Source organism: Xiphias gladius, chromosome 23 (genome assembly GCF_016859285.1).
Source record: "Xiphias gladius isolate SHS-SW01 ecotype Sanya breed wild chromosome 23, ASM1685928v1, whole genome shotgun sequence".
NCBI lineage: Eukaryota > Metazoa > Chordata > Actinopteri > Istiophoriformes > Xiphiidae > Xiphias > Xiphias gladius.
This window is the reverse complement of record NC_053422.1, coordinates 9,775,001-9,797,754: the sequence shown is the minus strand read 5'-3', so window position 1 is coordinate 9,797,754 and position 22,754 is coordinate 9,775,001. Positions and strand designations below refer to the sequence as shown.

Sequence of the window (22,754 nt, the reverse complement as noted above, 5' to 3'; positions counted from 1 at the left end):
CTCCTCTATGGATGTAAGGGTGAATTCCCTTGACACTGATGTCAGGACAGGAAGATCTGTCACTTCTGTGCATATTTTGTAAGCAAGGAATCACCTGACCTGTACACAAAAGATTAAGAGTTTAAGTTTTATTGTACTGAGCAATCAAACTGCAACTCTGAACCAAATCTACTTCTGAAACTAAAGCTGTCAAGCAGTGCCTCAATTTCTATTTCCCTTTCTTTACTCCTCTTTCTTCCTTCCTTGTTACTTCAGCGCTGTTGTCAGGAATGATTTAAACTTTTTCAGCAGTTTTGCTTTCCTTCTTAAGTTGGTGACATTTATTTGTTTCCTCCTCTTTTCGTGAGAGGAATTCGAGCAGGTGCTGCCAACCTGCATCCTTTCTTTGGCATGTGTGATGTATGTTTATGTGCGCGTTTCAAAATGGTAAAGGGCTTGGAATGATTTTTCCCACCTCACTAACTGGAAACAAATGCAAAGAGAACATGTGGCTATATGCTGTTAAAGAGCACTGGTTCCCAGCATTGTCATAAATAACAGGAGTGAAGCTCTTCCTCTAGTCTGACTTCAGGGGATCTGTTCTGCAGCCAGAACTGAGACTGCAAACTGTGATGTTGACATCAACATGTGTGGCACCACATACAAACACAGTCTTACATCTTTTTCTTATCATTGTCATTTTTTCCCCTGTTCCTCATGATCTGTATGGCATGATGTAACTCTCAACACCTAACCTGAGCATGCTAGAAAGTTACTTTCAACGTCGAGTGTTCAGTTTGTTTTATCAAAACGTTTTTATGAAGACCAGTTCATGCGGTATGCCTCACAATTAAAATGTTTCCCAAAGAATACTTGTTGCCCAGAGTTGGGGTTTGTGGTGCTGTCCATTCTAAAAAGATGTTTATAATAAATGACAGATTCTACAAGCAGAGACAAGCGTGACACACATGAATTGCTTGTAAATTAAATTAGTTACAGATGGACATTATATGTTCAGTTTCGTTTTTTTCCAAAGGGTGCAGCTATGGAATTAAGCAAGAATTTTATAAATTATGCTCCAAAAACCCTTGATTAGAGTTTGTTTTGAATAAGGATTAATTACTGTTGTAAACCTAGCCAAACCTTTACATATTTCTTGCGGGACTCTGTTCTTCCATTCTCTATTATTTAGCATATAATTGAGGAGTCAGTTTTCACTCTGGAATGGTGTTCTGGTCACAAACAATGAGACTTCAACCAATTAAATACTGGAATTGCTTCAGTTGTTGTCAAATCCTGATTTTATTCCTCAAACCATTTCAGCCTTTGTTATTATGTTTTTGATGGGATCCATTTGTTATGTCTGGGCATCTGCTTTGCGGCGAGGAGCCTCTGCCAGCTTTCAAGCAGACGTCTGCTTCTGGCACTGGGTTGTTGGTTCCTTGAGTGAATGAAAGCATGACAGTGCCTGTCATGTCTTAAATGTGTCAGCGGGGACTCATTAACAAAACAAATCTGTGCCATCGCCCCACAGTCCAACAAGAGTTCCAGCCTCAGTGAATAAGAGGAATTGTAAACATAGGACCAACTGGTCTCACAAACAGCCCCTCTCCAAAGAAAGACAAAAAAAAATCACCCTCAACTTTTTATCTCTGCCAAGTGAGGGGTGATGAACTGATCACTATCCAGATCTTAGTGGGCCAGTCCATGGGGACATACAACTGAAAATCTTATTCACATCTGATTAAGTTGACACAAGCATCTACAGCCCTTTTTTAGGTGCTAGAAAGTCAAATTGCGTCACGTTTGGCTGAGGTAAAACTAAAGATAAGCGGCACTGCTGAAAAATAATTTTAATTAATTTTCAGCAGTGCCGCAGTCTCGTCCCGCTTGGAAATTTATTTTTCCTGACTTTAATGGCTCATAGCAAGTCTAGTGCAATAGGATTTAGGCAAATCATAATACCCAAATGAATTAAAAAAAAAAAAAAAATTCTGATTTTTAACAGTTCATTCTATTACACATCTTTTTTGTTGAGCTAACATCATTTGGCCATTTAACTCATAGGTGATTTTTCTCAAGGTACAAAACTGCTCTGTAAAATCACTGTGATTTTTCCTCGGGAGTTTCATAGTGTAGTTATCAAGGGCTCAGCGTAAATCCCTCTAATACTAATGTTTGTCTTTGTAAGAAACACTTTGGTGAGGAGAGAAGACAATCAGATATGAAAACTTTGTCAAAAATGCTTTTTTCCCACTTCTTATATCAATCCTCTGGTCTCAGTAGAGGATTGTTCCTATTTGCTTCTTGCTTCCCAGTGAAAGGGATGAGGTACTTCATCACACTGCAGACTGAGGCACAGCAACAGGAAAGGAAAAGAACCGAAGTCTTGCTTGTGAAGTATGGATTAGTTCTGGTAAAGTTAGTATGATTAATCCAATGCTGGGGAGCTGCCGCGGAGTCGGTTGCTCTGCGCCTCCCTGGGCTGCTGTTTTCCTGCTGTGCAACCAGGCAAGATGAATGGACTCAGATGTGTTGTGCTGGTGTATCTCCCTCCTGCATCAAAGTAAATACGTTGATTTTCCTCTGGTAATTTTATGTTCATGATCAATGCTTGAAACAGATATCTGGCCTCTGCACTTAAAATTCAGGACCCATCTGTGACTCGTCTTTTTGATACAAAGAGCTACTCAAGTAAATGTTTTCTGTAAATATTTTAAGATTATCAAAATAGTTCAGTCTCCACAGCTCTTCCTCACATTTTTTTTGGCTTTGTGAAATTTGTACCTGGTACAAAATTATATAAATTGTAAATATTTTAATCCTAAGGACATGTTTTAGTATGACTCACTTCCCATCCTGTAAATTCCCTGTACAACTCGAATATTGAATCAGCTCTTGGCATGCTATGTAGCTTTAAACCAGAGAACTAAGAACATACAGTATACTCTGCAGCTCTGTGATAGTGTTTCATTTTCAAAGGAGAGCATATGTAACATCTTTACATTTCAAGAAGAATATTATATCCCTTTTCCCATGGTTAATCTTCATGTGTAATGGACTTTATGGTCTTGGAGGGACCTTTACAGGATTCTCACTGTATCTATAACATGCCCTACTTTCATGTATATATATGTATATATGTATGTATTAGCTTAAATCTTAACATGCACTCCATAGTCACAGACGGATTACAGAAGCATATAACCATGCTGGAGTTTTCTTTTCCTATATCCCAAGCCATTAATAATCATTACACATTTGTTACTTCAGGCTTGTTAGTAGGCCTTTAAAGTAATGTTTGCATGTAAGAAGGCATGAAAAAAACCTCAGTGGTTTATGTACGAAGGAAAATTGGTATTTTGGCTGTGATGAATGGATGCTGCTGATGTTGTTTTTGTCTGGGTTTCTTTCATCCTGCACTGCCTTTAGAAAACTGCTTTTGCATCTACCAATTCAGCATGGGCAAATGTGATTTTCACAAGGTGTTTTTTTTTGCCATATGGCACTGTATTGTTCTCTTCTCCTTTCCCACATAATAGAAAGATGCTGTGTACAGGTGTGTCCGAGGATAATATGCGGTTACCAGTAACCTCTGCACTTTCAAAGAGCACCTTGTGTGTCTGGTTTTTAATAGAACAATGTAGATACCTTGGCTGCTCCAGCATCCTTCTGAACTGCGTTCGTACTCCAGATGACCAAGTCTCAACCACTCAGCATGTGGACGTCAGCCATAAATTAAAACAAAGGACACGTCATCTAATGTAAATAATCTCATGTCAACACAGATATCCATATCTATCTACTTGTATATGTACTGTACTAAATATAATCGTACATATGAAAACAAAAAATGGACAGCTTCACAAATGGACATTGAAGATAATGTTTAATGTTTGAAATTACATAATACTATTGCTACTATGCCTGTACTATAGTATTTTGGTGAGACTTGACAGAATTTGACTGACAGAGTGCAGTGCATAAAAATGTTGCAACCCAGTCTGTCATAAAGTTGAGCATCATCAGTGTCATTCTTAACCTGGTACTTCGACAAAACAAGCCAACCTACGAGCTTTTTCTGACAGAAAACCTCTGATAAAGAAAAGGGAAAGCTCATTATCTCCAAGGTCACAAATAACTTGTTTACAGATGCTTAAATTTTATAGCAGCACAGATGGGAAGTCCTGAACGGTATGGATGCAATCATAAGAGCTGCTGACCTTGCACATTAACAGCTCCATCTTGATAACAACTGATTAACTCAAAGAACATGTGATCCACTTGAAAGGTCAGGAAAAAAACAAGAAAATTGTTGGGATTGTTTTTTCAAGTGTTATAAAGTTGATATTTATATTTGATGAAGCACCAGTAAACATTGTCCAATCCTGGACCCCATCAGCCAATTCATTTAATTCAGACTGAATTAAATGAATTGGAGACCTCCTCCTAACAATTCAGGCCAGGTCGTTTAAATGCATTCTTGTCTGTCAGGGCAACAGATGCCTGAAACTCTGAGAGTGTACAAAGTAGGAGGTATTTTTTACTTGAGTGATGCTTTCCCTTATCAATTGCACATCCCATTGTTCTGCAGGAACCGCCAGCCCTGTATTCCCAGGAATTACATCCATATTGGATGATTCCACACTTCAAGAGTTACACCCAATGCAGTGCCCATGCAGGAAGTACTGTGCCCTTTGTGTACTGTAAGCCAGAAACTATGGGTGTCGAGGTCAGGGTGATGGATGGGAACCCATTGCGCCTGGCATTCATCAAGTGTCCCATCACAAGACTGCAATTAATGTTCCTTTTTCAAATTCTTAAACAAGTGTTAAAGTTGCTTAACCTTAACCATAGTTTATTTGCCATAACCACTGTAGTTGCAATACACATATATTATAGAAAGCAAGATTTTCCAAAATGCTGGAATTACACATAAAACAATGTTCTCATTGAACTTAATCTGGGGTTCAGCAGAATTGTCCTATATCTACGTTCTTCTCTGCCGAAAGTGTTGGAACCTCAGTTCTTGTTAGCCATCATTATCCGACATGAGACTGTTTAGCACATCTACTCCCTGGCAAGTTTGGGTTTCTTTGGTTGGCAAAAGTGTCTTCCTCCTAAACATTTATTGAACACAACAATAAACATCAGTGAAAAGCATGCTAGAGTGCATGTAAAACGCATGATATTGTCAAATGTAATCTATGATTTCAACTAGGCAATTTTTTTTTTCAATACACACAAAGAGAAGATTCATTCTCAAGGGGTGGAAGGAGGTTCCTTAAAAAGTTCCCGATGGAGTCAGAGGTACTGATTATTTATTTTATTTATATTTTATTAGTGCATAAAATTACAAAAGCAGTAGAGATTGTGATCACCAAGCATCAAATAGGAAGTCAGACTTTAATATTTGTGATATACAAAGCAATTGTGTGGCTGCCTTAAAATTAACTCTTCTAGAATAACCACATGCTTTATTCTGCTATAAATGTTTCCTGCTATTAGGAAATGTGGTTTACATTTTTTTATTATAATTAAAAGCTCCTGGGTCCTCCTCTTAACTGAGACAAAAGCTTTTGGGTCCTGTGTTCTCCCACGATGATCTTATTTTGTGCAGTTTCCTCTCATTAAATTAAATTGGCTGTGGTGCAATATGTTTTCCAAGAACTGCCATCAGTGCTCATAGCAACAACAGTGAATACTTTGACATTTCCTCAAGAGATGTTTAACCATAAAAACATGTCAAGGAAAACACTGTCAGTCTCACAGCTTGTCCCTCTGACCAGTTCCTCGTACGAAGGAAACTTATTTGGAGTCAGGACTTTGACAATACTACTTGTGCTCCTGTCCTGTTGGTCATTATTCACTTTGACAAATAAGCTAAATGTAATGAACAACTTTGCCCCTTGGTTACAGCTGAAACTAGGCCTGTCCCAATTTGAGAAAGAGATAGGTTATTGATCAATGGTCCTAAACCATTAGCTTTCTGCCTGGATTTCTGGTATGCAAATACGATGGGCAGGATGCTGAGGCTGATTAAGAGGGAAGGCAGACGCAACCGGCAGGGTGGTGGATAAATTGGACAGATTGGCTGGTCAGCAGAAGTGAAAAGTTAATAATTAAGGTTAAGGGTTTTCTCCTTTACAAATCAACATTATAGGGAGGTACATACAAACAGAACTAAGTATCTAGAGCCACGTTAGCAGCTCTGAGAGGCTCTGTACTTAAGCTCAATTCTAACATCAGCATGCTAACATGCTCACAATTACAATGCTAGTGGGCGTTATTAGCATGTTCACCAACAATATTACCATGTTAACATTTGCTAATTAGCACTACACACAAAGAACAGTGATGGGACTTCCCTTAGTTTTGAAGGTTTTTTTGTCAGAAACCAAAGCATTAGACACATTCAAATTTTGAAGGCATGGGATCATCAAAGTCATTAGTGAAACATGATTTCTGAAAATAGTGAAGGGAGCTTTGCGGAACTTGTGACCTTGTGTGCTGGAATATGTTAGCAGCGAATTAATGATGCAGATGTAGTAACTATGGGAATCCAATAATTCTGTTCATCACAAGACCCTCAAGGTTCTTCTTGCTCATAGTACTCTCCTTCCAGTCCGCCTCTGGTAGCTTTTTTGTGTTCTTGCTGACCATTTTTCCAGTTTGAGTGCTAATAATAAAGTCGCAATGTCCCTCTAAAGCCTTGGAGCTGTCTCTGGCTCAGATGAGCTTCTGCAACACTTGGCATGAAGGTTTAACTTTGCAGTGAAGCAGATGAAAAGAAAGATCCATTGTTTTTCTTTTGTCTGTGGTTATGAAAAAACTGTGACCCTTATTAACCGATTGTCTCAGTGTCCTTGAACTGATGTCAGTGTAGATAAATTGGAGCTCCAGGGTTCATGTATTTTGTTGATGGGTTTAAGAGAGAGCTGGCGAATTTGTCTGTGTTTGTGTTCACCACTTTTGAGGTTAGGTTCCACCTCACCAGTGGTAGCTTCTCCAAGGACAGGTGGATTGTCAAGGTTTTACAGCACAAAAAGGATTTAGCTGGCAACATTTCTGCATGACAACTGATAACGGTGTCCTAGTCCCCTGTGAGGAGGTCTTTCCTTACATTGGAGAAGAGCTTCCTCTCATCTGATGTAACCCCTGGAGCTCCATCTCTCAGCCATTCCTCTGCACTGCCTTGACAGTATCTTGGTAGTTTCTAATCAGTATTTCTATGCATTGGACATTGGGACCTGCTGCTGCACTGTGTTTTTTTGTTTCTGCCCATCTAAACAAGCTGCTGATATGGTCTCATCAAATCAAATTAGCACGTAGCACTAAATAAATAAATATAAAAACCACACAAACCAATTCTCTGGGGCTCAAATCACACAACAGTGAGAGCCCTTTTCATTTTGGGTAAAGATAGCTATGCAAAGTACATGCAGTCTGCTCTTTTGTTTGAAGGCCAGCAGTTCAGAGATTAAAAAAAATAATAATAATACTAAGAGCACAAGCTGGGTCTGTCTTTATTTTATTGCCCTACAACCACAGGCTTACAGAAGTGAGAGGAAAATTACAGGGTGTTTATAGTGTTAGCATTTGATTTAGGCTGAAAAACATACGACACGCTACAGAACAATAACAGACTCACAGGCGTGGGCAAAGCAGAGATTAAGGGAGATTGTAAGAGAGGGAAAGATGGAGAGAGACAAAAAAGGCAGAGAGGGATAACGGGGATGAGACTTTGTTAGTGAGAGAGGGGGTTGCAATAAAGATCAAACGTGAAGTGGTGATAAAATCAAGTCTGGATAAAGGGAAAATCAAATGAGAAGTTCCTTTAGAGTGATTAGGGCACATACTAGCTGATGGTGAGTATCTTTATTTATTTTAGCTACATATAGCCACATATCTGTCATCTGTTTTTCATCAGCTCTGATCCCTCCCATCCTTCACCCCCATCCCTCTAATCATCGCCCTTCTTTAGATGATCTTTTTCATTCATCACTGACAGCTGAAGTGCCCATTTGGCTCTTTCTGATGGATTCTGGCATGTGTGCACGTGACGTCACCCATTTGCCCTCTGTCTCGGTGGACTAATTGGACCCTGTCCTCTCTGTGGCCTTCAGCGACTCAGACATAATTAAAGCAGAGAGACGGGAAGTGTCAAGTTCAGGGCTGCTAACCACACCCTCTTAATTGGTGAGAGTGAGAGGTGGAGGGCAGGGCAGAGGGTTGCAGGATTGGTTGGATTTGGATGCCTTGCTGGTTTCCTCTATCAGTTGTGACTGGCACTTGAATGTTGCAGGAGGAGGAAAGTGATGGTAATGAACCTGGACTGTGTCTGATGCATAATTACCACAGAATGAGCATGCTGAGCCATAAACAAAGAGATGATGTGGTTTTAAATAAGCTCATGTCCATGATGGTTATATTTTTGCAGATTTAAAGGAAATTCCACATTATTAAAACGTGGGTCTTATTTTCACAGTTTTAGCCATCGTTTCTGTCAGTTATAAAGACATTGCATACTAAATTAAAGACCCTGAAAAAGATACTTTCTCAATCAGCTTTTTAAAATTATTATTATTGACAGTTTTATGCCAAAGTTAGACCAGTTTGGGTTATTTAACATGACAGATTTCTCTCCATGCTGTTTTGTTTTCACTCTTCTAACTGGTTTGAAGTGGGCACGGCCCAGCTGGAAAAAGTAGATGTCACATATTTCTGTGCTCCAGTTGGGATTAAGCAACATGTGAAATACAATCTGATGACAGAGCAGGTAGCAGATTAGCTGAGATTTTTATTACTCTTCAAATAATAATAACTAAATATGTTTTTTCTTCAAATTTTAAGCTTGATTGTAAGCAGTCCCACAATATAACAGGTTGTAAAAAGGACAACAGATTAGCCAGATGATCAAAACCACTTTATTCGGAGGTAAAACCCCAGGTGAGGAAATGTATGGATAATCTTTAATTGCACAGGGAATCTTTGTGCACACAAATGAAGTGAAGATTAGAGCTGAAAAGCTGCTTCTTTCCCGGTCTGACTTCTCTTTAGTGATGTTGCCATCCCACAACTTGACCGCAACTTCTAATGAACCAGAATTACCCTCTAAACAAAAATATCCTCTTCTTTTCTCTTTTGCTAACACGGCATTTTGTTTTTTTTCCTCATCGTTATCCTTAGCATAGTAAACACCGACTCTGTTGGCCTTGTGTTAATGTTGTCTAAGGGCCAATGTATGTGATTCTTATCTGCACAGATGGCACATTTGGTGCCAGATATCATGACCAGCTAGCTGCACAACACAGCTGCCAAAATGCATTAGAGTGCCCGCTCACTGTCATGGAACTGTTGTGTTGTGGAACAGGATCCTTGTGGCATTTTAATGGGAATTTGGACTCCCTTGTGATGAAAACAAATAATCTAGCCTGCCCACATCGCTATATTGATGATGTTTTATCTTCAAATGAACTCAGACTATGAGTGATGGTTGAGGCTCGTGCTGTTGACAGGGATTCGGTGATAGAGAGAGGTTAAGAGCCGTTATTATGTGCCCTACATGAAACCCTTGCATCAGTATTCATGCTGCGAGGAGGGGGGGGGTACCCTCTAGAGACCGACTGGCCTCCGTATGGATTTAATCCAATTTACCGAATGCTGCCACTGACAAAACGCCAATCTCTTTCCTCCCCCTCTGAGAAAATTTGTGACCTCAGCACAAGTTTCCTGGAACATAAAACACCTCAGCCACACTTTTCCTTTCTTGTTATCACTTCTTTTGCTTTCTCCCAGTACATTACATCACTCAAACTGGTAAGTGCCAGCCCATTGACTGGGACGATGTGGTGCTCAGTTAATTCGGTGTGGCTCCGACAGGCTGAAGAATCGCATCAACTTTCTCAGTCCAAAATATCACTTGCTAATCACTAATGAACGAGAAGGTACGGAGAGGTGTCATACAAAAGATGATGGGAAATAATGAGGAATAATGATGATATGGCATGAAGGACACATAACACGGAGACAGAAGAGACAGAGAGAGGGAGAGAAAGTGGGATAGGAGTGAACGGGAGGACCACACAGAGAAATGGGGAGAAATTAATGAAAAGCAAAAAGGACAAGTGTCTGGAGCTCACAATCATTTGCACTGTGTCTTTTACTCAACTGAGGTCAGTAGAGATCACGAAACATCATCAAACTCCAACTGTGACAGTTTCATTCAAGGCTGAGCTGGAAAACTCACAATTAATCGATTTCAAAATGAAGGATACCATATACAGTAGTTTTTAAAGGTGCTACATGTAAGTTTTTGGTATCGGTTCATACCAAATGTTAGCAGTTACAGCTGTTCACTTACCAGTGTAGAAGAAACATTGCAAGTTCAGCATCAAAATTTATTCCTTTATTCACTACTTCTTCATCTTCTCATGTTGGACTGAGGGCAGACTGGATGCTACAGTGACTCACTATCGCAAAGTGGTGTTACGAGACAAGACGGGCTGGGACTAGCTGGTTAGCATGCTGCCTTCAGTAGAAGAAAACAAGCGATAGAAATAGAAGCAGAACAAGAATTCTAGACTGGTAAGTAAACTGCTGTTAAGGCTAACTTTGGCTTTGTAGCGATAGCAATAGCTTGCATACAGCACCTTTAAAGGACAGTTTAAAATTTTTGGAAATAAAATTATTTACTTGCGGAGGGTTAGATTGGAATATACCCCTCTCAGGTCTTGATGGTACATATGAAGCTACAGCTAACAGACTGTAAGCTTAGCTTGGCATGAAAACTGGAAGCTGTGGGCAGTTAGTCTGGCTCTGTGCAAAGGTAACACCCAGTAAAATCTCTACCCGGCATCTTTGACTACAACTTTTGTACAGATATAACAATCAAGATATAACAGTTTAACTAGTATTGTCACCTTTGGATGGAGTCCGACTAGTAGTTTCCCCTTGCTTCCAGTCTTTGCTTATGCTAAGCTAAGCTAACTGTATCCTGTCTTTAGCGTCATATGTAACAGATAGGCCTATGAGAGACACATCGTACTTCTCATTTACCCAAAATGTCAGACTGACAATTTTTTCCCTGAGTGGCCCATTTAAAAATAACTTTCTCTAGTTTCAGAGGGCCAGATTCCTTGAAAACTCTTATTAGATTGGGAAGAGCATAATAGTACATCATGCTACACTTTTTACTTTGAAAGGCACTTTGTGCTATGTAGAGCAACACATTATGCTTCTGCTAAATAAAGAAGCACAGAATGTCAAGGAAGGCAAAACGTGTGAGTATTTTATGCTCAGAGAAGGATGTGAAGACCCTGTGGAGTAGGTGGAACTCAACTGTGATGTAAAGCTCACACTGTGTGTGAAAGTATAATAAGTGGCTTTATTTGATCTACACAGCATTCAGAGAGAATATCTATGAATCAAAGATCTTCAACTGTTTTATTATGCATTTCCATTTTCAAAATAAGGTTAGCTTTTATGATGAAATAGTTGTAACAATGGTGGGAGCATATCAGGAGGGTTTGATAAAGAGAGTCATTATTTATCAGTCAAGATATGGGCAAGATATCAGTGGGGTGCTTCTACCTGAGGTAGAAAGTTACCTTTAATAATCAAAGTTTCATAACTTAATTAAAATTTCAATGGGGCTTTGAGGAATGATCATCTGATTTATACGTTTTGCCTTAGGTTGGAATGAGCTGGGTCAAATTCATGCTTCTTTGACTGAAGAAACTGTTAGTGTGACGTTTTCTGTGATGGTGAAAATTGTTCCTCATTTTTGAGCGAAGTGGAAATTTTCTGGCAGGAATTACCTTGATTTATTACACCACCATTTTCATGCCACCAAGTTCACTTTGCTGCAGAGGACTGTTGTGTTGTTAATGCATGGTGTTGTCTATAAAAGCCACAGAAGGTCTCCCGCATCTGTTATGTATTATGTCAAATTAGCATTTGATTAAATTAATTTTCTGACTAAGCAAGCCATGGAGAGCAAACCAATGTCTGAAAACTGAAGAAATGCAAACATCATCCCCCAGGGACATGCAAATAGAATAAGAGCACACACTCGCTTTTATTCATTTCTATTGGGTGACAGAGGTAATTGAATTCAGTCTGGAAACCATTAAGATTATTTATGACTGCCTTTCTTCAGAGGAAACATGAACAGTGAAAGAGAGCCCTGTTTGGCTGTACATTTCTGCATGGTCACTAAACACCGGTGCAACCAACACATGAAGCACATCTTGCTCATCCAGTGGGGGACTTGAAATCTCTTTGCCTGTTTGTTTTGTATAAAAAATAGATGGTCTTAGGTTTCAAAACATACAGAAAAAGCCATGCTCTGATCTACTCAGCGCTTGCATTCAACTATGTGTTCCTGTTAAGCCAGCCAAATCCCATCTGGCCTTGTTCAGTGACACCAGCATCAGATGATGAATACTGGTGTTTAGATTTGTCTCATTCAACACTTTTAAACAGTGCAGCAGCTTAATTGAGCTCTCACTAGCATCACAGCACAGAGTGCATTTCACTTAATTTGAATATTCCACAAGGCCCTCCACACTTGCAGTAATTCTGGCAGTGCTAGCCAAGTAACCAAGTACATCAATTCAAGCGCATTTACTTACTTTATTTATTTACTTTACAAACTTGAGATGCTTGCAGTTTAGTTGCGTAGGAGAAGGACAAGAAAACGCAGAGCTTTGACAGTTGTGTAATCTTAGGACTCCATTACTCGTAGTAAGAAGCTGATTTTGGAAATACTGTAGTTTTTTTAGGGCCTTTAAGTACATTTTGTGAACATTTTCAATGCAAGACTTCTAATAGTGTATTTCTACAATGTGGTATTCTCACTTTTACTTAAGTAAAGGATCTTTTCTTCCACCACTGAATACTGGATGCTCATATAGTCACACAACTAAATACAGTATGTACGGAACGGGTTATTTTCTGCATCAATAGCGAATATCGGTCTCTCTTGGGTAAACCATTTGCTATAAGCAATCAGCAGTGCTTTTGATTACATCCATACTTAATCAGCTTGAAATGGAATTGGCAAATGAAGTAAATTAACTGTGTGTAGATTTCTTAATAAAGGCCCTTACCTCTTATATGTGCAGTGTGATCGCCTACAAATTTCAAGCACTCTTGATTACCTGTGTTAAGCCATAAGAGATTCTGAGCCAACAAAGCCTGGTAGTTGATTAAAACATTACAAATTTACAAATGTGAGAGGTCAAACAAGTTATAATACCACTTCAAAAAGCATCAGATAAGCTCAAACCCCCTGTTCCTGTTTTATTTTGCCCTGTTATGCACTATGCACAGCACACTGAAAGGAAAACTCTATTTCAAGCTACATTGTCCCAAGTCAGATGATAAATGAGTTGCAGTTCCCATAATAAACTAAGTCAGAGCACTCTTTTACTTTTAATGTATTCATACATCAGGTGCTTTACTTCAATGCATTTCTTATGCAATGTTGCTTTGACATATATTCACTACTGCAGAGTCTGATCGTTAACATGTAATTTTCAAATCCAGAAAATGGCTGTGCAGATTGAGAAATCAGCATCAGTTCTCTGTGAACAGCAGATGCCTCATTTATTTCTGTAATTACATCAAAGTTGTTTAAAAATCAATGCTGAGAACACTTTGCTGGGCGTGATGGATGCGCTGTGGGCCTAATTCTTTTCCACTTTAGGATATGTCTCACATGCTGTTTATCTGTGACCTGTTTTTTGTAGTTCCAGGGTGAAGGGACAGTTATTCTAAATCATTTCTCAAGGAGACATTAGCGCCAAGTGGTAAATGCACAGTATCACCTTGGAACAAAAACAATTTCAGACCGGGCAAAGAGAAAACGGAGGGTCACCTGCTGCCCGAGCATTTACCTGGCTTTTCACTTTGAAAGGCTTTCAAATTATTTCTCCCACCCTACAGTGTTAGTAAATGGTGTATAATTTAGCAGGTCACAATATCAACCAATGCAGCCACTTCACTGCCTTCAGAAAGAGAACAATTACCCCTGCCAAAACATCTCTGATAGGAGAATATTTGTACTTATCAAAAAGAATTGCTGTTCCTTTCTTTGCTGTTGTTGCTGTAGTAAGTGTCTTTACGGTAAATATGAAGTATACTGCATATGGGAGTCAATAACATCGATCTAAGCACAACGTTTTCACTGGTTTTGGCCAAACACAACATTTTGAAGAGTTGTTGACAGAAGAATTGAGGGCAGCTTGCCCATAAAAGCTTCTCCATTGGTAAAACTGGCCAAGAGCAAATATACAATACGTGAAATGAGTAGATAATGTTGAACTAACTTAGTAGGAGGAGATAACACATTTGCTTAACGTGCTGCTCAGGTGTTTGGAGAACTGTTTCCCAGTTCAGTGATGTTAGGCAAAGAGCCAGACGCTGGCGGTGAAGCACAGGGACAGTTTGGATGCAGGAGTTGTTCCACCAGCCAGTATCTGACTATTGTGAGAGGATGAGACCAGCTTCACAGTGCATTTTTATACGTAATGGTGTACATTGCTTTTGTTCTGCTCCAAAAAAAGGGTTTGAAAAGCTTTGAGTGGGAGTCAGTCACCGAAATACCGAGTTGACACAGGAAGCTATATGAATGAATACATATTCATCCAATGAAAGTGCAATTTTGCCTGTGCAAAGGCCCCTATTCTCCATACACGTCACAAAGATAGTTCCCTGTATCCTGCTATGAAAAGCAAACCTTAGGAGTTGTAATGACGGCAGGGGCAAACAAACCAGTTGCCCACTACTGTGACAATTTCCACAGTGTCCTCACTTGGACAAAGGACAGCCTTAGGGAAAATTTAGCATTACACTCAGTAAGTGATGAGGCACTGTGTGTGTGTGTGTGTTTCTTGTAATTGTTGTTGTTTTTGTATTGTTTGTTTTGTTTTTGTATCCATCGGCAACTGATGGCTACTTCTGTGACCCAAATGTATTTTGATACACGAGGGGCGCAAACTGGGCGAGAAGCTCTGCAGACATGTCAACAAACTGAAGGCTGAATGGCTGCAAATGTAACGCCCACTGGCAGTTGCATTCAAATAAAATACAGATTCAACGTTACTAAAATCCATTAGGCTCATTTTATAGGATCTATACACTGTTTTTCTGGTTTCTTTTGATAATAAACTGCTACTACGAACCTAATTTAGACTCTTTAAATTGTGTGACTACAAAGGTAGCACGACTTTGGAACAATGTGCACTACCGAGTTTTGTTTTGTTTTTGTTTTGTTTTGTTGTTGTTCCCATTCTGCTGAAATTGTGTGACCGCAGTATAAAGAGACTGTTTGGCTCTCTCTCTCTCTCTCTCTCTCTCTCTCTCTTAATTGTGGTTACTGTATTCACAAAACACCACTCTGAAGAAGTCCGTTCAGCCCATTTGCACCCATGGAAAACTTGCTGCCCACCTCCCGCATTTTGTAACGTGGGAAAATAAAGTGCACCTGCCTTCAAATTAAAAGAACTAAAAGCATAACGTTTCTCCAAAGATGAAGATAACGAAGCAAGTGTTCGGGGTCAGGTGTGCATAGCGGCACTCTCTGAAGAGGCAGTCATCTAGGGTGGTTATCAACATAGCCCCCAAGTCGTTTGTCTCAAAAGTCCAAAATTAGGGCGTTGCTGACCGACCGTCACCGTGGGATTTATTTTGAAAGGCATAATCGGAAGTTCTGTTTAATCGTATTGCCAGCTCTTACTCTCTCGCGGCGCACGCCGTCAGGCAGGTGGTAACCTGTCACCGCTGGCCGGCAGGCGCACGGGGCTGTGCCGTGGAGCCCTCGCCCTTTCCCGGCCGCCGAGAAAACTCCTCCGCCTCAAGGATTTATACCAAGCTGAGGGACCCTGGCGTCGGCGGGACCCGCTCAACCCCCCCCCCCCCCCAAAAAAAACCTGAGGCAGAGGACAATGTTTCTCCTGCAGTACACCGGTAGGCAGGTCGTCCCTAGGCTCACAGCATCACACGGTACACACATCACGGAGGCGCACATCGGATGTGCCAGAGACATTTTGTGTAACCCATTGAGTTTATATCGGTACACGGTGTTGTTTTTAGCCAACATCTGGTCTTGTTTTCTGTCACATTCACAGTTGTGAGGGGGTCAGTCCTGTATTTCAGAATTTAACTTCAGTAAAAGTACACAAGTATTAGCATTAAAATGTAATTAAAGTACCAAAAAGTAAAATTAGTCATTCTGCAAAATGGCCCTTTTCAGGATAATATGTATCATATTATGGGATTATAACAAAAGATGCATTCAGTGTACATCACTTTAATGCTGCAGCTGGTAAAGGTGGAGCTGATATCAATGAATTTATATAGTGTTGTGCAGCTTGTAAATTTGTCCCCAGGGAGTCAATAGTCCTATCCTGTTCTCTTACATTGTCATTTATCTGTTAATTATGTCTTGTATTGTCAGTCTGAGTCTGCAAAGTGAACAGTAACTAAAGTTTTAAAAGAAACGTAGTGCAGTTAAAAGTACAATATTTGCATCTGAAATGTAGCGGGATAGAAAATATAAAGTAGCATGAAATGGAAAGAGCGAGGTAAAGTACAAGAAAACTGTACTCTGTTACAGTGATTGAGTAAATGTGCTTAGTAACTTGCCACCACTGACAAATTGTGAGTTAACAGTGGCCTCATTAGGGGCTAATTCATGATATTTTAGAAAAACATTTTCTGTCGTTAAATCAATTTTTAAACTTGCTCCATGGTGCTTAAAAGTTTCTATTCCTCCAAAAGTTTATTACAGGATTAGTTTACTTCCTTTCATAATGAAATGCATCTTGCTCATTTGACTTTATAATGTCCTTTATCCCTTTTCTCATCCTGTGAGTGATGGGGAACTTGGGTGAAGTGTGATCTAACTGTTGAAAAATCATTTGATGTGGCTTGGGTGGAGATAAACAAAGTTTACTTTATCAGACTCGCCAGCCACAGAAGGGTCGCATGGCTTAAGGATCCCATACCTTCCTTTTTTCTTTTTTTTTTTTGGACCACTTCAGTTTCATAACAACACGTAAGAGAAATTCCAGTCTGTTCCCAGTCAGTATCGATACTGTATGTGCAACTAATAGGCACTGGGAAACATTGATTAAACAGGCATCTTTATACTTTTACCCACTGACTTCTTGGAGTTCCTGATTTCTTACTGGGCTCCACCTTTATATGACTGCTGCATTAAAATCATCTAGGGTTTAAAGTGAAGTGCCCCTGACTTTGTGTTTTCCGCCCATTTATTTCCTAGTTTCCCTCTGATCCTTTTACTGTAGTAAAATACAACTGTTTACCACCCTCACTGAACCGTCAGAGGAGCACCTCCCACCAACAGGCTTACAGTGCTCAGCTTAATTCCAACACTTTGTTCACCGCTTCAGCTGCCTGCGGTCTACAGAGCTGTGATTTATTTAGAACTTATTCCAGGTCTCTCGCAGCCAATCTAATGATGGATAAGTGCTCATAATTCGGTGATTAGTTCCCCCAGTAACTAGCCGGCCAAGTGCTGAGAACATGCGAGCAAACCTTCTTCTGAGGGAGCGCCTCTGTTCACACAGCTGTGAGGTTTAGTCAGTCATACTGATGACCTGTCGTAAATCCTTATATTTGTGGACTAGATACTGTATTTGGAAGGCAAATGCTGCATTATTGCTTAAGAAGCTAGTGGATAACATTAAAGCACAGTGGCAAATTAAACTAGGGCTGTTACGATAACCGAAATATTGAAAAACCAACCACAAGGAATGGTAAGCAACCGCCACAACCGCTATGTTCACGTTTTTTGTTTTTTCCACAAGGCTAGGCCTTTCCTGTTTTGCACTTTTTTCTGTTTTATTATCAAAAGAACTCATAATACGTCTTACATATTCTTACATATTCTGTTTTACACTTCCGTGTGCGTGCATTGAATGTTAACCCCCTTGGCTGACGACTGGAAAAGCACTCGCCTGATGCGTTGATTATTATTTCTGTAACGGATTTATGTAGGGACTAACTTTAAAAACTGTCCTGCAGCACACAGGTTATACGCTACAAAGAGCTATCGTTTGCGAATATAATCCTTCCAGGGGCTTTTTAATCCATCATGGAAACTGGTGCTATTTTGGGATATTTTCAAAAAAATAAAATCGATAAATCCGTGTTTTCCGCCTGTGTGACATACTGGGAGTGTGGCGTGTGAAAGACACGGGCAGGGTAGGAATTGTCTAATGAAAGTATTATTGGTTTAAGTGCTGCGGACTTAAAGTCAGCATATTTCAGATGTGAGGATTTGAGACTTTTCTTGATTCTTCCATTAATTGAGATAGTGAAAATAATTGTTAGTTGTGGCCCTAACAAAAGGAAAAACGTTGTGCCAGTTTGAAAAGCTGGCACCAGTGATTTATTTGGGAATATTTGCTTGAAAATGAGACAAATCATGACTTGTCAAAATTGTTTCCTTTGAATTTTGCGTAGATTAAATAAAACATTTATGGAATGTCGTTTTAGCGCCAAAAGAAACCATCTCCATTAAGAATTTAAAATGAAAGCGGAATACATAGAAGCTATGTGGTGTGTGACTTCAACCTTGTCATCAACTCACGTCTGGATAAAGCAGATGAAGTGTTTTCTAAAATGGATGTTTATGTTAATGTTTCCTGAGTCCTCTAGCGATGGAACAAAGTCTTCCCCACTCTCAAGAATGTCATGGGCGGCATCCTTGCATCCATCACTATAAGTGGAGCCTGAGTGGCCTCAGGAGCAACCATGGTTGAGTTAAGGTCTATCATTCCCCGTGACAGCCATTTACCTCCACACTCCACCGATCCCCTCTCTGATCAATGAGCAGGACATTGTTGGATTGCCTTTAGGAGGGAGGGGCTGTCAGAGAGGGTTGACGGAAATATAGAGAGATAGGGAGAGAGGAAGAGATTGAAAGAGAGAGAGAGTGGGAGAGAGAAAGTACTTGATATCTGCTTTGTTATGAGTTTACAGTGGCCCCAGGATAATGGTGCTAGTATGGCTAAATTAAAACACAATTGAATGCAGAGTGAGATATTGTAGAGTCTGAAGATATTTGTCATCTTTGGAAAAATCTGCCTTTTAAATCAGGAAACGTATGCTCAGTTTTGCTAACAATTCAGCAGTAAGTGTGTGTCTTGTAGCAATGGCTATGGGGAAAAGAGGCAGCATAATGAAATGTGAAAATATGAGTCAGAGATAAAGGAAGCTCTCGTTCTGAGTACCTCTAGCAGTATCACTGCTGGGTTTCTGTGGATAGGAGCATCTCCTCATGTCTTACTCTGGCCCAGTCTTTGAGCAGTTTTGCCAGTGTGGTTATCGAGAGCCAAAGGGTGAATGATGCTGAAAAATTGTGTTCTTTGAATCCAATGACTTTTTCTTACTGTCTCCACTGAGTTTCTTTAAGACACAGGGAAGTGTCGATAGAGGATTATGCCTTTCATGCATTAGGAGACATTGCCTAGTCAATAATTAGATTGGGGGATGACCTGTGTCTGTGACCAGACTTGCCTATGGAAGATTCCATTAATACTTATTTCTTTGTGCTACTGTACATGAGCACTGTCAAATGAAAGGCTGATGGAGGCCTGCCTGTCCACATTAAGTGTTCTGTCATGCCTCAGTTTGGCCTTGCCAACATAGGAGGGGTACAGAGAAACATGTTGCTAGTCACTTATTGAAAGGCTAATAATGCTATGTAAAGCCCAGGAAATTCGTTTGTTGTCTAAAAAGCCTTAGTAAGTCACAATGGAAGAGGCCGATTTACTGTGAGGATAGCTTGTTGGATTGCAATGTGTCACAAACTAAAGGATATACTCAGAGAGTTGGATTATGGTATTTATTTATTAATTTATGGTTAAAATGGTCTTTTAATTTGGTTAAAACTGAAGTACTCTCTTTGAGTGTGAGCATAACCATACAGTGTTAAGTTTGAGTATGGTGTTTACATGGGCACCAGCTCACAGGGCTTTCACACAAAAAGCGCAAGTTTGCCATTACGCAGAGCAACGCCATAATCTCCAAAGAAGAGTGGGCAGCTGCCGTGCAGTAGCGGTGGGCACTTCGCTGATCTTCCACCTGGTCATGTGGCCAAAATTCAACCCCTGTGAACTTTGACCCCAAATACCATGACTGCCACAGTATGCATCCAATGGGATTCTGTTGTTGGTGGAAATATGCATAATTTTGTGCATCCTTGAATTTCTAGAGTTATGTAATTCTACTCCCTGATCCTATAAACAAATCGAAAGCCCAGCAGAATATCAGTAACAAGTTAGAAAATTAATGACGTGATTATTTACATTTCAGTGTAGTCTGTAGCATCCTAGTTAGCCGCTTTGTGCCGCTCTTCATTCAGCGCACTAACGTGCAAGCAGTTTGCATTTGGTGCGAAACCCGTTACTCACGCCACATCTTTATCATGTTACAATAAAGTGACTATTTTGTGTAATACACTCTGTTTTATTAAATTTCACTTTTTATTCACTAATCAATGTGTTTTTAACTTCGGAGCTGCACACTTTATTTACGATTTTGTGAAGACTGACGAACCTACATTTTACATGACTCAAACAAGGTTTTATCAGAGATTTTTTTTTTTTAAATGTTGGCCTTCATATTCCCCATGGAAAGTCTGAAAATCTCTGGTGTTGAGCTACACACTCATACATTTATATTTCAACATTAACAGACCACTGACCATGTAGAATGTCATATGTATTATTGTCAGCTCCGATGGCCAATACTTCCTCACGACATTTGCATGTTCTCTTTCTGATATCGCAGCCCACGCCGTTCAGCTAAAGCAGGTTTGTTTGGTCAATCACTGATGGTGAAAAAGATTAAGAAAATCACTACGCTCAGACAGTTTATTGGGTCGTCACACCTATCCACGTACATGATGGGGGTGTGCAGATTTATGTCCTGATTTTCAGCCCAATACTTTGAGATCACGTGGATTGTTGTCTGGTGTATGGTCAGCATAAGGCTATTGCTTTTCTTTCCATTTGTATCACTTTAACTGTAATAGAAAATAACTTCTCCAACTTTCTTTTACTGTGTCTGCAGAAAGTAACTCGCCTCAGCTCTTAGAGGTTTTTAACCCCCCCAGGCAGAGGGCAATTATTTAAAGCAGAATCTGAATATCTCTGAACTGAAAAGACTTACGAAGAAAGCAGAGCCATCATCAAATTTGGTTCTCGAGGATAATTTTCATAATGCATTTTAACCATGTGCAGGCAGCATTGTTAAATGCAGTTTGAACCCTTTTGCATCTATTTAATGAAAGTCCTCTTTTGAGCAGGCAACCTGACAAGGAGCTTAAGTGAATCCCTTCCCATCTTGTTATGTCGCAGTTTCAGAATGATCATGTTAGAAAGCTTATTTCTGTGACATCTGCCCCCAGAGCTAATTAGCTCCCTCATTTGAAAGAAATATGTTAATTTTGGTTGGGGCAGTAAGGCTTGTTTGGCACTAAATGGGTTTGTATTTTTAACTCTGGCCGTCTTATATTGTAGCACCTCATGCACATACAAAAGCAGTTGACTGGAAAATTGATTTACTTCCCTCGTTTTTTAAAACTTGTGGAGAGGTGCAAGAAATCTTCCCATTATAGCTGTTACCCTTTATGTCAGGATTTGGTGTATAATGGTGCTTTTCCACAATTGCCACCACTGCAGTGGACAGTTGTGCTATTGAGTACTATAATTGTGCATTCACTCTCCTGGCAACTTTGTTGATGGATTGCTCTTTCCTGGTGATGTTGGTGGTGTGAGAGGCTTTGGTTGCATCATAACTACAAAGATTTGAACAAGTACCGTGGGTCCTGTAGATTTGTTTTACCCTCATTGTGCGAGGTTGCTATAGTTGTTGGTGCTACTTCGATTGGATTTATTGCAACTGCAGTGCTCAGTTATTGTTGGAGGCAAGTTGGCAACTGTTCCCTAGCCATTGTTTGTAACACCTGCATTCTTGCTGTCTTTCAGATAGAAATAACAGGGTACCGGAAACCTTTGAAGGGCTGTTATCGTCTTCATAAATAAATCACCATGGAAGGGAAGCAAGGAAACACAGATATCTGTTGATTGCAGATAAGTGCAAAAAGTTTAGCTGCGGACATTTCTGGGCCAACACGCAAAGTTTGGCCAAGTTTCTGAGCTCTGTCTAGCCATATGGAGGCAAGGCATGTACCATTACAAAGTCTCAACATTTAGTTTATTATAAATAATTAATGGAGCATTTATTTATGTGTTACTAGTTGAGCAGTTGGAAGCTTTTTTTTTCGAAACACAGCCTGTCTTTGAAGCATTTTTCAAGATTGTGATTAAAAAAAAAATACTTCACCAATTATCACGCTCTCCTGGATGATATTAAATGAAAATATGGCGACAAGTTAATAAAGGCTTTTACATTATGTTGCAGCAAGTTTCTGTTGTGAATTGTGATTTGACATTCCTTTAGAGCATCAGGAAATGGCAGAATAGTTTTTGTTTTCGTTGTTTTTTGACAAATTTGGAATTCTTCAGATCCCTAGAAATTTGAAATGTCCTCTTTTATAGACTGGTAAGTTATTCCTCAAATCAGTGAATAAGTAAGGATAAATAATGAAAGCAAAAAGGATAAGTCAAATATTCAGATTAATAGCTCAGAGAGGGCCCACAGTGTACAACAGTTGTTGCTATGCAAGTATGTAATTAGAGAAAATGCTGCACGGGTAGAATTGTAAATCTTTAAAT

The 22,754-nt window shown here is 39.7% G+C and overlaps 1 protein-coding gene across 3 annotated transcripts in view; it reads left to right on the top strand.

Moving 5' to 3' along the window:
- Positions 1-15,752: 15,752 nt before the first annotated feature.
- LOC120785123 (ecto-NOX disulfide-thiol exchanger 2-like) overlaps positions 15,753-22,754 on the top strand; it is a 156,317-nt gene continuing 149,315 nt past the window's right edge. For all 3 annotated transcript variants that reach the window (XM_040119513.1, XM_040119511.1, XM_040119510.1), the window contains exon 1: positions 15,753-15,951. In XM_040119513.1, the coding sequence (XP_039975447.1) occupies positions 15,930-15,951 (22 nt within the window). In that variant the 5' untranslated portion in view covers positions 15,753-15,929. The remainder of the gene's footprint in view (positions 15,952-22,754) is intronic.